Source organism: Hylobates moloch, unplaced genomic scaffold (assembly GCF_009828535.3).
Source record: "Hylobates moloch isolate HMO894 unplaced genomic scaffold, HMol_V3 SCAFFOLD_5, whole genome shotgun sequence".
Classification (NCBI taxonomy): Eukaryota; Metazoa; Chordata; class Mammalia; order Primates; family Hylobatidae; genus Hylobates; species Hylobates moloch.
In genome coordinates, this window is record NW_026652280.1 from 29584872 (window position 1) to 29598863 (window position 13992).

General features: G+C 44.0%; 1 protein-coding gene across 3 annotated transcripts in view; it reads left to right on the forward strand.

Moving 5' to 3' along the window:
- Positions 1-13992, forward strand: part of MYO5B (myosin VB) — a 374136-nt gene that overhangs the window by 193701 nt on the left and 166443 nt on the right. For all 3 annotated transcript variants that reach the window (XM_058438377.1, XM_058438378.1, XM_058438376.1), the window contains exon 5: positions 6984-7140. In XM_058438377.1, coding sequence (XP_058294360.1) covers positions 6984-7140 — 157 coding nt within the window. The remainder of the gene's footprint in view (positions 1-6983; positions 7141-13992) is intronic.

A 13992-nucleotide genomic window follows, 5' to 3' on the forward strand; every position in this document is an offset into this window, starting at 1 on the left:
TGCTGAGGACTTCCTCTTAAAATCCAGGTGCCAGATCACTCATCCAAGTCCTTGTATCTGAGATTGACCATCATGGGATTTAGGTTCTAGTGGGGAGATCAAGGTGGGAGGAACAGTAAGTAGATGAGGAAAATGTTAGTACACTGTATAGTGAGTGCTATGAAGGTAGGATGGTTAAGGGTGGGTGGTGGAGGCCTTCTAGAGAAGTGATGTCAAGCCAGCCAGCACTGATGACCCCATTACATATTTAATCTTATACTGAGGCTAAGTTTATTATGGAGGGATTTGTTAAAGTCTGCTTTATTATACAGGAAGGAGTGTAATGATAATACAGAGATACAGGAGTGTAAGATAATACAGCATAACCTGGTGGAAAATTGTGCAAGGAGATGGAAGCCTGAGTTTGAATCTGGGCTCAGTGTCTCACTGGCTAAGGAATTCTGGGTGCATCATTTGACCTTTCCAAACTTCTGTTTTCTCTTATTTAAAATGGGAAGACTGGCATCCAGTGATCTTATGAATCTTAAGCAAAGTCTATATACTAAGAGTCTCATAAACCATTTGAGCATGGTGTAAGTAAATGGTTAGTTAATTACATTAAACAGCAGTTATCGATGAGCTGCCATAAGGCAGGATGTGATTGAGTACCAGGCATTAAGAGCTGTGAGAGCAAAGAAGGGGATTATCAGTTTGAACTGGGACAGCTTCAGGCCACAGCAACGTGGGAGAGAATAAAGCAAGAAGCTCTGTGTGGCTTGAACACGTCCAGTAGAAGAGTGGCATGCACTGAAGCTGGAGAGAGGTGCTCGGTCCCCCGGGGCCTTGAACACAGTGGATGTGGGTCTTATTTAGAGGGCAGAGGGATGCCATTGGAAGGTTTAAAGCAAGGGAGAAGTATGGTCCGATGTTCATTTTCAGAAAGTTTCATAAGAAGGACATGTTAGAGGAGGAGGAGAGTACAGACTGGAAAGCTGCTATTGTAATGTATGCCAGAGATGGTGATGGTGTGGACTAAAAGGTACAGAGAAGGAAACAGACTACACCCTGGAGAGAAGTTCAATAGGATGTGCTAATGCAGGGCTTGAGGGAAAGGGAGAAATCCCCAGTGACTCTTAGGTTTCTGGCTGGAGTGAATGAGTAGATACTGGTGCCACTTACATAGAGGAGGTGCCAGGGATAGGCTTGGATGCCAGGAGCCCTGGGGATTCGAGGTGAAAGCACAGAGCCTGCCGACAGCGAGCCCTCATTTAGTGACGTGTGAACTGAGTGTGGCTGATAGAACCTGGTGTTTGAGGAGGGAGGATACCATGGGTGCCACCCAAGTCTGCAGTGGGACACTTGGCCTCACTGGTCACAGCCAAGCTGGTTGCTGGGGAGTGAAGCCTCTGGAGCTTTCCTGGGGATGCTTTGTCATCTCTGAGATGCTTTGAGTAGTGCTGCCATGTGGGTTCTGTATACATATAGCTGATTGGGAGACCACAGGTGATAAATTACGCCCCTCAGGAAACCCAAACAAGATAACACTTAGTGGGATTTCTCAAAACAGAGTTCCCTGGGTACCTCCCTGGCTGATCAGCAGGCCTCTCCTTTGAGCAGAGTGACCTCGGGTGCCCTGCCAGCCACTTGCATCACTCTCTCTCCAGGTGGCCCCACCCAGAAATGAGGAAGGAAGGGCTTGATCTTGCTCATCAGCCTAAAGCACTGCAGTGGTTTGGTGGGAAACTTCTAGGAGGAGTTAGGGTAGTTTAGCGGAAGCTAAGTCCTGCCTCTCAGGTGTCACAGAAGGGGGGGCCATTGTGAACTGGGGAGGTGGTGTGTGTGTGGATGTGTTGGTTGTCAGGTCTTTTGCCTGGAAGCTGCAGAATGGCTAAGTTCCTTACCTCAGGCTCCCGTACTCTTGTTTGAGTCCTTCAAGAGCCTTTTGCTATTTGACTTTCTGAAGACCATGTGGACCTGAATCATGGCTGAGTACTAAATTCCTTGCCAATGGTTTACTTCCTCTAAATGAAAGGAATTTCACTGGGCTCAGGAGAGGTGGCTTCATTGAAAAGCAGATTGATGCAAGTTGCCAGCCAAGTCATTGGGGTGAATGGATGAAGCCACACATTGGTTATATTTTTGAAGGACACTGGGTCAGATTCTATACTTATAAACATCTCCCTCTTAATGAGCCCTAAATATCCACAGTTTGAAACTAAGCTTTTCCCTACCCCTACTTCCTGTTAGGATTTTAGTCAGAGGATCATCAAATGTCAGAGGTAGGCAGTATCACTTGGGAAGTCCAAGTCACAGCCTTTTACTTTAGAGATGAAAAGATGGAGGGCCAGAAAACAGAAGCAACCCAAAGTCACACAGCAAGTGAAATGACCTCACTGGGACTGACTTCAAAAGAAGGTGAAATATGACAAGGTCTTAAAAGGAGGACAAAGCAAGTAATGGGGGACTTTACAAGCTGGTGAAATAATTACCTTCTAGGATGCCTGGGTGGGGAGTCAGGGCAGACTGTCCAGGTGTTAGACATGGACAGGACTGCATAGAAGCATATATATTGAAGGTTACCTCAGGTAGAGGGAATACCAGAAACAGCAGTGGTGGGAAAGTGTGTGGTCATCAAAGACAAGTAGTCCTGTTGGGCTGAACCTTGATACCATCATCTTATAAGAAATATAGGCCGGGCGATGGCTCATGCCTGTAATTCTAGCACTTTGGGAGGCCAGGGTGGGCAGATTGCTTGAGCTCGGGAGTTCAAGACCAGCCTGGGCAACATGGCAAAACCCCATCTCTACAAAAAATAGGGAAGTTAGCCAGACGTGGTAGCCTATGCCTATGCCTATGCCTATGCTTATGCCTATAATACCAGCTACTTGGGAAGCTGTGGTTGGGGGATTGCCTGAGCCCAGGAGGTTGAGGCTGCAGTGAGCTGTGATTATGCCACTGTACTCCAGCCTGGGTGACAGAGTGAGATCCTGTATCAAAAAACAAAAACATGTAGAGATCATCTCACAATCTTGCAGCAAATATATAAGATGGGGAAGTATTCTCTATAATGTGGGTGAGTGGCTTACCAAGAGTTTGTTGGCAGCAGACCCAGGACTCAGGGCAGATCCTTTAGATTACAACCCCAGTGTCCTTTTCACAAAACCCCATACTTATCAACGGTTTTAGCATTAGAAGTATGCATTGTAGAAAGGTTTACATGCTCAACTAAAAAGCTTAGACTTGATTTGATAAGCAATGAGTAGTTATTTAACTTTTTTGAGTGGGAAAAATGCAATTAGAACTGTGCTTTAGCAATTTAATCTGGCGGGAGTATTAGAATGAATTAGAGACCTAGGTATCTTAATCATGGTGACTACTTAGAAGAGCTTGGGCTTCAGGGATCAGAGTTCTAACAGACTGAACTGAGATGGTCTGAAGGTCAAATAAGTTAACTACTTTGTCCAAAGTCAGACAGCTAATCAGTGGTGCGACTGAGGTTCAAATTCAAGTCTGTCTTTAACATCCATTTCTGTGGTTCCAGCTCCAGGAAAGTGGATATGTACATAGAACACAGTAGGAGAGCTGCTGCACGCTGCACTTTGCAGGCTGTTACAGAATAGTGCATATATGCCTAATGTGCACCTACCCCTCCTCTATTTTTTTTAAGAGTTGAGATCTTGCTCTGTTACCCAGTGGTGTGATCATAGCTTATCATAGCCTTTGGACTCATGGGCTCATGCGATCCTCCCGCCTTAGCCTCCTGAGTACCTGGGACTACAGGCAGGCACATGCCCAGCCCTACCCTAGGCTAGGGAGGGAAGTGCCTAGTATGTGCAAAAGAAGTGCAATAAAGCTAAGTAAAAATCATCAATTTTTCCAGACATTTTACCTCTGAATTAGGGAAGCTGTTGAATGGTGCTTGTTGGTCTAAGAAGTGAATTTATCTGACTTTAGCCTACTTATCAGCATCAGATCTAACATCCGTGAAATTAGGCAGGATTAGCACTATTGGTGATTTCCAAGACTTGTTCCCCAAAAGAGCCTCAAATGTAAAGATTTTTTAAACTTGTGGGTTTTTTTTATAACTCTTGATAATTTCTTAGCCATGTATGTCCACTTTATCAGAACTCCAAAATTTGCCTTTTGCATCCTGCCAGTTTTACTGTTCCGTTGCCTTGATTCCTTCTTTTTGAATTCTTGACACTTGTCACGTGACCTACCCCCGCTTTTTGATTCCTGGCCACTTACCCCCTCAGAAGAGCCCACTTTTTCTCCACATCTTGTATGAGTTGCTCTCTTTCCTTAAAAGGGCATGACTTTCCAGTCACTCCCCAGTGATATGCAGGGGAATTCCCTTATTGACACCATAGGTGAACAGTGACAAGCATCGCTGGCATGTGCCTCATTTGTCTTTGCCGAGTGTAACCTGTCAACTGGGTCTCCTTGTAGTCCAGCATCCTGTGTGTGCTGTGTTGACGCAGGAGCCTGGCAGCACTTACCCATCTCCCCTCCTCCACTGATGGGATTCATTCCCTCCTGGCATCTGTGTGTTGCTTCCCCGGCATCCTTATTAAGTACTTGGGATAGTATATACTTCTGCATTCTAACTGGTTCTTTGTTGAGGATCAAGGCTTAGACACATTCTAAACTTATCCATTTATCTGGGGCTAAACACAAATTTGGGACATAACTCTACACTTTTGGGTGTGGCTGCTATAATCTAGTTCTCCTTATTGCAGATACCCAGGAAGTTTTAAAGATGGTATCAAACTTGTTTGTTTCAGAGGTACAATGCCAAACTTGTGATGTTCTTAGTTGCCTGGGATGGTTGTGCTCTGAGCAGTTCTCTAAGGACTTGATAATGAAGATATTAAGATTAGAGGTGACACCTGTCATTATCCTCTAGGTTTAGGGATGTATTATAAAATTAAATGAGAAGAGGCGATATAAATATCCCCAGGCTGCTTTAAAGGCTACCTTTCAATTTTGAGATTTCACAGCAGCAAGGAGAGAGAAGCAGATGCTCTGACTACAATGATGTCCCAGAACTACAAGGGATCTCAGAGAGACACTGGTAATTCTATCCCCCAAATACTGGGTAGGATACAACATACATTTTCAAGTAGTTGGTTGTGTATCAAATTTGAAATATACATTTTTTTCAGCTTTGCCTTCTCAACAGTGTCTACTAGCCACCCACGTCCACTCAGGTCCATCCCCATTGTTAACCATTTGTGTGAGCTGGGACACTTCTTGCTGACCTTGAAGAGCAGCTCATAGTGAAGGATTTTTTCATCTCAGCTACCTCATGACTCTGCCTTCGGCTCCCACCTCCAGCCTGCTTCTTTTCGGTCTAGGCCGTCTCTAATTGGACCATTCCCTTGTATCATCGCACCATGTTTCCAGCTGTTAGCCCTGATCAGAAGAGAGGCCGACATTCATTCACCTGTGCTGATAAGCTACAGCCTACTCATGTTGACAGTTAGCAAGGCAGGGCAGGCCCCTGTGGTGCTTCTCTGTTCTTTTCTAGCCCACTCTGCCTAGGAAGCAATGGGAGCTGGTGTAAAGAGGGCCAGGCTGGTGACAGGGGACCCAAGTTCTAAACCTGTCTTCATATGGAAAAGAAGGGAGTTAGATTAGTTGAGAGCTAAGTTGCTTCCAGTTTAGTGATATATATTGAGTTTGTACTTTGTGCCAGGCACAGTTACAGACACTGGGGAGTGAAAGCAGAGTGCCTGCCCTCTTGACAGTGGGTTTGTGAATGGGAGGTGGGTGGTGGAATACAGCACTTACAAACCATTTCCCGAAACTGCGATCCAAACATTTGTCCTCACTCTCTGCTTTGAACATCCATCTAATCTAACCCCCTTCTTTTCCAAATGAAGACAGGTTTAGAACCTGGGTCTCTTGGCACCAGCCTGGCCCTCCTTACACCAGCTTCTATGGCTTGCTAGGGACATTCATGTTCCTTGGAGACCCACTGAGCTGTTCTTTCCATTGCTTGTCTGTCTTCCTACTACCTGTTTTAAAGGGATAACTACAGAGGTGTTTCTATCTGATGTAGAGTATCTTCTTTCTGCCCTCTGTTCTGTCTAACTCAGATCCCACTTATTGAAATTGATAGTTTTATCAAAGTTCTGAGAAACTTGAGGCAAGATTATTTTGGTGGCTAATAGCATGCCCTTTGTGACCTACCTGTATGAACAAAAATGTTAAAAACTGTGTCTGCTGGCATGCTAGGCTCAAATGCAGGTGGAGAAGAAAAGATCTGTGTTTTTGAAGAAATCGTAACGTATACAGTGACACAAGATGGGAATGTTAGAGAAACAAAGGGGAGATGATATAACCGAAAGTGTGTGCTTGTGAATTTTTTTTTTTTTGAGACAGAGTTTTGCTCTGTTGCCCACGCTGGAATGCAGTGGCACGATCTCGGCTCACTGCAACCTCTGCCTCCTGGGTTCAAGCGATCCTTCTGCCTCAGCCTCCCAAATAGCTGGGACTACAGGCATGTGCCACCATACCCAGCTAATTTTTTTGTATTTTTTTTTAGTAGAGACAGGGTTTCACCATGTTAGCCAGGAAGGCCTCGATCTCCTGACCTCGTGACTCACCACCTCGGCCTCCCAAAGTGCTGGGATTAGAGGCGTGAGCCATCACGCCTGGTCTGTGTGTGCTTGTGAATTCTTAAAGGATGTGTGTAAGGGAGTGATCTAGGGGCACTGCACTCAGAAGGAACTCGGGAGAGTGGCCAGTTGTCTGTACCACTCTTGCTCTAGGCCATAGATGAAGGTATGTGCCCTGTTAGAATTGCTTTCTTCCTCCTGCTTTCAGGATGTTTGCAGGTGTTGGGGAGGGCAGACTATTTTTACACTGTTCCTCTGCGTTTATCCATTAAAGTAGGAGAGATGCTCCCGGTGAGGCTCAGGCCCTTGTCAGACAGAGTCCCTGGATGGCAGCAGAGCCTTTCCATGGCCAGTGACTTATCAGAGCTTTTTTCCTTCCAGAGATGAGAAGAATCAGTCCATCATAGTCAGTGGGGAGTCTGGAGCCGGGAAGACGGTGTCAGCCAAGTATGCCATGCGCTATTTCGCCACCGTTGGTGGCTCGGCCAGTGAAACCAACATCGAAGAGAAGGTGCTGGCATCCAGTCCCATCATGGAGGTAAAGCCTTCTAGGTGTCCTGGCCTTCCTGGCTGGAGCTCCTCCCACTGGCAGCAAGACTGCTGGGTGTCAAGCCTGGGTGGCAGCCTTCACGCCTCTTCCTGAGAGCCCTTTGTCCACTGTGGAGGAAAAGTTACCAAGGTGCCTCTAAAACCATGGATGTCGACCTGGTTTTGTCTTTAGGTTCCCAGTACTGGGTAGAGTATCCTCATATTCTCCATGTCCCTTGACTCTGCTGAATGTTGTAGTGACAGTGACTGTCCCTCCCCACCTCCTCCACCTCTGTTGCTGTCCCCTTCCCTGCTGACATCACGTGTCAGAAATCAGTGCTCCACCGAAACTCTTAGAAGCTTTGAGGGCCTGCTGGATCAGAAAGGCAAATTTCATCGGGGATGGGGAAGCCTAGATAGAATATTTTTCAACCCACAGTATTTGGGCATCTTATCTTTTTAGCGGGTAGATAAAGCCAAAAGGTATGTGAAAACCTAGTATCTGTCGAAGCTCCTCAGAAAACAGTTCCCTATGATGGCGTGAATTGGCCAGGGCAGGTCTGTGTCTTCACTCCTCAGCCTTCATGATAGGGGCTGGCCTAGGGTGGGCTCACAGCAGTTGACACAACTACAGGCCAGAGAAGTTTGCTAAAAACTAGTTCTTGCTATAACTAAGCATGCTTTAGGATCAGAATGCTGTCTCTTTTTCCCCCTTTTCTGTATGAAACCTTCATTTTGATGGAGTAGAACAAAATGGCCTCATGGTCCCTAGGCCAGCTTTCGTTCCCTACCTTTGAAGCTAAAGCTCTTTGTTGTTGTCTTGGTTACAGTTGGTAGGAGCAGGCCCTTCTGCCAGCCCTGGGCAGTCCCTTTGTTTTATGTCTGTCTAGTCCATCTCTAATTGGACAGTTCCCTTCTGTCATCACACTTACAATAGTAAGAAGACATTAGTTGAGCTGCAAGCTGCCAAGATAGCATCAGGTTTCCATGCAGAGCCCTGAGCCCCATCGACTGAGACACAAGTCACCATGGGGTTTGGTCTTTCAGATGATTTTGGACTTAGAGAAACAAGAACTTGCCTGGACCTTCCCCAGTCCCCTCTTTCTCTCTTCCTTTACCAAGTGCAGGAGTAAACTGAGTCTTTGATTCATAGGGGTTCATTGATTATCCAGGCAAAATCTCCTGCCTTCAGAGTTGCGTTACTTGGAGGACTTTAATTCTCTGCTAAGTAATAGGATACAACCTGTTCACTAAGAATTTTCGAAAAGCAAGTTTCAGTATTTGTTCTTACAAGATTTGGGAAATGGTGAATACAATTGAAGGCATTTGTACTAAACAGATAAAAAGAAAAACTTTTATTCCATTACAGTGCTTCTCAAACTTGAGGGTGCCTGAGAATTGCCTGTAAGCCTTGTTAAAGCACAGATTGCTGGACCCCACTCCAGAGATTCTGATTCAGAAGGGGTCTGGGAGGGGCCCCCCAAATTTGTATTTCTCGCAAGTTCCTAGGTGATGCTGGTGTTGCCCGTCTCGGTACCACACTTGAAGAACCACTGACCTATTAAAAAGATAGGAAGGGCTCACTGGAAAATATGAAAGAATGAAAGGAAATAATCCCCTTTAATACTACAGCCTGCTGATAATCATCCAACATTTTGGTATATTTTCTTCCAGCTTTTTTACTAACTATTACAGCATAAGCCTTGTCCCCATATCATTCAACTTTTTTGAACTGTCTTATTGGCTGCAAACATAGATGAATAAATGGCTTTACCATAATTTGACTCCTTCTTTTCTGACATTTCATTGGTAGCATATTTACTCCAGCATTTAGTCTGAGCCCCGAACTGAGGCATGGCCATGGTCCAGGTCAGAAGCCGTTTGTGGACTGTGACCTTGGCCTCCTTAGACCATGTACCATGCCTATATTGAACAGCTAAGACAGCCGCTCCGCAATTAACCTCATGTTCTACCTCAAATGAGAGTGAAAGCAGTATCTCTCCTTTGACCGAGTTTCAAGATTCTGTCTATCTTTTAGGCAGTAAGATATCGGAGACACAGTGTACTACTTCTTTTAGAAATAGAATAGTTATTCTGGGCAAAATGAAAGACAAGAAACCTCTTTGAGCTCCAGAGACTGAACAAAGTAGTTATTATTAGTCATGTTGGAAATTTAGTGAAGGCAGATCACCACATTAGTAAACATGTATGCGACATGGGGAAATTTTTTACAATTTTGTCATAAAATACACATAGCATAAAGTTTACCATTTTAACTATTTTAAGTGTACAATTTAGTGGCATTTGGCACATTCACGATGTTTGTACATCCATCACCACCATCTATTTCCAGAATTTTTTCATCATCCCAAACAGAAATTATTTACCCATTAAACAGTAACTCTCCATTCTCCCTTCCTCCAGCCCCTGGTAATCTCTCTGAATTTGCCTATTCTAGGTACCCCACACAAGTGGAATCATATACTAGTCCTTTTGTGTCTGGCTTATTTCACTGAGCATAATGTTGTGAAAGTTCAATCATGTTTTGGCATATATTAATATTTTGCTCCTTTTCATGACCGAACAGTATTTCATTGTGTGGTCATACCACATTTTGTTTATTCTTCTACCTTTTGGCTATTGTGCATAATGCTGCTGTGAATGTGGGTGTGAAAGTATCTATTTGAATTCTTGCTTTGGAAATGCTTTTAAAATCACGGTGGTCTGACATTATCTAACATTTGGAATATCCATTATAGGCTGAGTAGGCTGCTAGGCTGTAGGAAAGCAGGGTGCTTTGACATGGCAGAGATGAAAAGCAACATGTACACACAAGACATATGCTCAGTGTGCTTCAGTTGCTAAGGTCTGAAGGAGTGTGTACATGAACCAGCTTAATCTTACATGGTCATGTAAATAAATGCTACAGTGGTTCAAGCTCAAAACATTAATTTTCTGCCTTGTGCAAATTAGTACTTTGGAAATTATGTAAGTCCTGAGGGTTTCTTCTGTCAAATGGAGAATTTTGTCATCCTAGAGACTGTCCCTTGAGCTGTCATTAAGTGTTATGTTTGAGAGAAGTCTTGGCTATGAACATGGAAAGGAAGAATTGTAGCCAGGAAGAACCCTGAGAGGATTAGAAAGATTGTTGCCAAGCAGAGAAAGAGGCTTTTGCACTTCCCAAGTCTGAAAACACGACTTTTCAGAAGTCGAGTCTATCTGGGAACTTGTATCAGGAAGCCCAATCAGTTTTGTGGCTGCTCAGTGTTATAACCAGCACAGAGCATGTCTTAATCAGGGGACAGACAGCTGATTACTGATTGATTGCTCTGCCCCATCCTCGGGAAGGATGGCACCTCCCAACAAAGCAATTGGTTATGGTCACAGCGTTGTCTCATTGCGTCCACTGCCCAGCAGCTGCAGACACCTCCTGGGGAGACCAAGAGTTGAAGGTCTGAGGAGGTGGACGTCCCAGTGGTCTATGCTAAGTGGCAGTTGTTGGAATTAAAGGCGACTTGAGGATGGATTAAGATTGGTCGGGGTGCACTGGGATGATTTATTGTCACCACCAGCACTCTCTGACCCTGTTCTGTTTAAGAGCTTGTCAGCATCCGAGGAATGATTTGTTCACAAGTCTGCACTGATTAAAAGAACATTGGTAATCAAGAGACTGTTAGAGGAGGAACAGAACCCAAATTTAGGCCAGAGATATCACATCATTTCTCGGAGTGACTGGACTTTGCAGGCAGACAACTCTGAGAGCCACAGAGAATGCCCCTATTCTGGGAGAAAGAAAGGAGGCTAGACAAGATCGTGCCATTGCACTCCAGCCTGGGCAACAAGAGGGAAACTCCATCTCAAAAAAAAAAAGAAAGGAGGCTAGAGTGAAGCTAGCAAAAATGATGACTAAAACCAGATATGTTATTTTCAGGATTTGCTTTTTTTTTTTTTTTTTTAAGACAGGACCTTGCTTTGTCACCCAGGCTGAAGTGCAATGGCATGAACACGATCACTGCAGTCTCTTCCTCCTGGGCTCCAGCAATCCTCCTACCTCAGCCTCCAGAGTAGCTGAGACTACTAGACATGCACCACCATGCCCAGCTACCTTTTGTATTTTTTAGTACAGACAGGGTCTTGCCACATTGCCCAGGCTGGTCTCAAACTCCTGGGCTCAAGCGATCCACCCGCCTCGGCCTTTCTAAGTGCTGGCTTACCAGTGCCTGGCTAAGTGTTCACGCTTTTTAGGGCAAAGAAGAAAGCCAGACACTGTTAACCAATTTTTACAAGAATCTGCCCCCAACACACCTTACCAATCTTATCTCCTGTTTTCTTTCATGTATCAACATACTTTAGCCACTTCAAACTTGTTTATTTTGTAACATAACCCTGTCCCTTTGTCCACACTATATTTATAGAATCTCTTCTTCTTTCCCACTGTCAGAATTCTGCTCACTTTAAGATCCACTTCAATTTTCCACTTCTTAGAGCTTTTCCCATACTGGGGCATGGTTGTTTTTGCTCCTTATCTGTGTTTTCATACTACTTGATACATACCTCTTTACTGTACAATCAATTACACTGAAATTATTTCAGTCCATTTTTATTTCACCGTGTATTTCTGTATGCATCAAAAAGATTGTTATACCATATGTACTTGGTATCATATTCCATCAACCAGTTTGCAACTTTTCACTCTACATTTTTTTATTAATCCATGAGCTGTGTTCTAGTTTATTACTTTTAACAGCTTTATAGCATCTGATTGTGTGAATATACCACATTTTATTTACGTTTTCCCTACTGGTGAACATCTGGGTTGTATTTCTTTTTTATTATTAAATATAGCCTGAATGGAACATTCTTGCCTACTTGAATTATGTGAGAATTTCTCTAGGTAACATCTAGAAGTAGAATTGCTGATTTGTTAGGTGCATGCATGTTCAGTTTTACTAGATATACCCGATTTTCCTTCAGAATTGTTGTTCCAGTACTTTTAGATCTATCATATCACTTTGCAAAGTAGCCTAGTAAAGTAAGGAGGGCCAATCTTTTGGCAATGATCTTTAGACCTTGGGCAAAGTTGTCCTAAGCTATCACAAGGAATGATCTCAGATATGGTAAAAGGTCTTATTGCTATCTTAGAAAGTAAGAAATTTGAAATTAAAAGTTTGAAATTGAAACTTATCTGTTGAAATGAGCTTCTCCTTTAGAATTTTCCACCAACTGGTCTTTGCTGATTACATCTGTATGACGTTAACTCGTGCCTTTGTCTACTTTATTTCCTGTAAAGGCATAGTAAAATTTAGAGGCTGCTTTAGTTTTTGTTTTGTTTTGTTTTTTTAACAGGAATCCTTAAGATGTGGTACTTGGGCCTCCATTAGGAGGCACAGAAAATCTGGCTGTCTTTTTGTGATGTGAGCAGCTATTGATTATGCCTAGATCTATTAATTCATCAGCAGTTACAAAATGCTGATATTGTCATTCTGTTACACCTCCTGCATGTATTAGCTGGAATAAATCTGTGCAGAGAAACGTCCCCTCACCAACTACTTAATTGCCCTGAGATACAGTTTACACTGGAAAGTAGATGTTTAATGCTTTGTTTACTAGGTTTCATAGTAATTAGTTGGTTTTCTAGCATCTTCTGAGAGGCTTCTCCCTGCTTTTACATAAAAAGATATAAGTGAGGATGTAATCCCAGCACTTTGGGAGCCCGAGATGGGTGGATCACGAGGTCAGGAGATCGAGACCATCCTGGCTAACATGGTGAAACCCCATCTCTACTAAAAAAAATACAAAAAAAATTAGCCAGGTGTGGTGGCAGGCACCTGTAGTCCCAGCTACTCAGGAGGCTGAGGCAGAAGAATGGCGTGAACCTGGGAGGCGGAGCTTGCAGTGAGCTGAGATCGTGCCATTGCACTCTAGCCTGGGCGACTGAGTGAGATTCTGTCTCAAAAAAAAAGGATATAGGTGAGGATTAATATCTATCTTTATCCTTTGACTTGATTTGGCTATTTGAGCCATGAGAAGTTGCCCACATGTGTGGTGGCTTTCTGTCTGGTAGTGAGTGGTTTGGAGGAGACAGAGTATGGAGGAGTGCTGTGATGCCATGTAGGTAGAATGAACGCAGACTTTGGATTCAGGTATATCTGAATTTCTGTCTTGGGGTTGCCACTTCCTAGCATGTGACCTCAAGCATGTGACTTGACCTTGCTAAGCCTAAGTTTTCCCATAAGTGTGGTGAAAGTTAGTAATGCCTATCTTGTAGGGTTCTTGGCAGCATTAAATGAGATTATAAGGGGCCCAGCCCAGGGCCTGGCTTATGTTGAAGGTCTGGGAAATGCCTTTTACCAACATTTTAGGAAATATAGCCTCCTTTTCCATTTTTCAAGTGGAAATTGGCTTACTGAAGTCTGGCAGTCTGCAGTTGTCCTGTGGGGCCTTAAAGGCTGAGACTCTTTGTGCAAGGAAAGTGGGTACACTGAGGCCTCTGCTAAGATGACAAGGTTTGTGGGTGCCAGGAGCGTGAGTCCCCATCGCCTTTGGTTGGAGGAAGCTGATGACATAAACTCTTCTAATTAGGTGACTGAGAGTTACATCAGGCTGGCCAGGCTGTAGCCTTGCCCTGACCTTGGGCATGTTCCAAGCACCAAGATGCCCTTCAGAGCAATCCAACATACCAAGGTTGTACTTTGTCCCCCTACACTTCCTTCCAGAGGTATATACTGTGTCTGTAATGTATAGGTTGCTTTATACATTTTAAACCCTAAAGTAAAAAGTGTATATTGTGACTCCAACTGGTTTTTGCAAGACTTTGCAGTGGCAAGTTACGTATGAGGACAAGGAGTCCAGTACTTATATT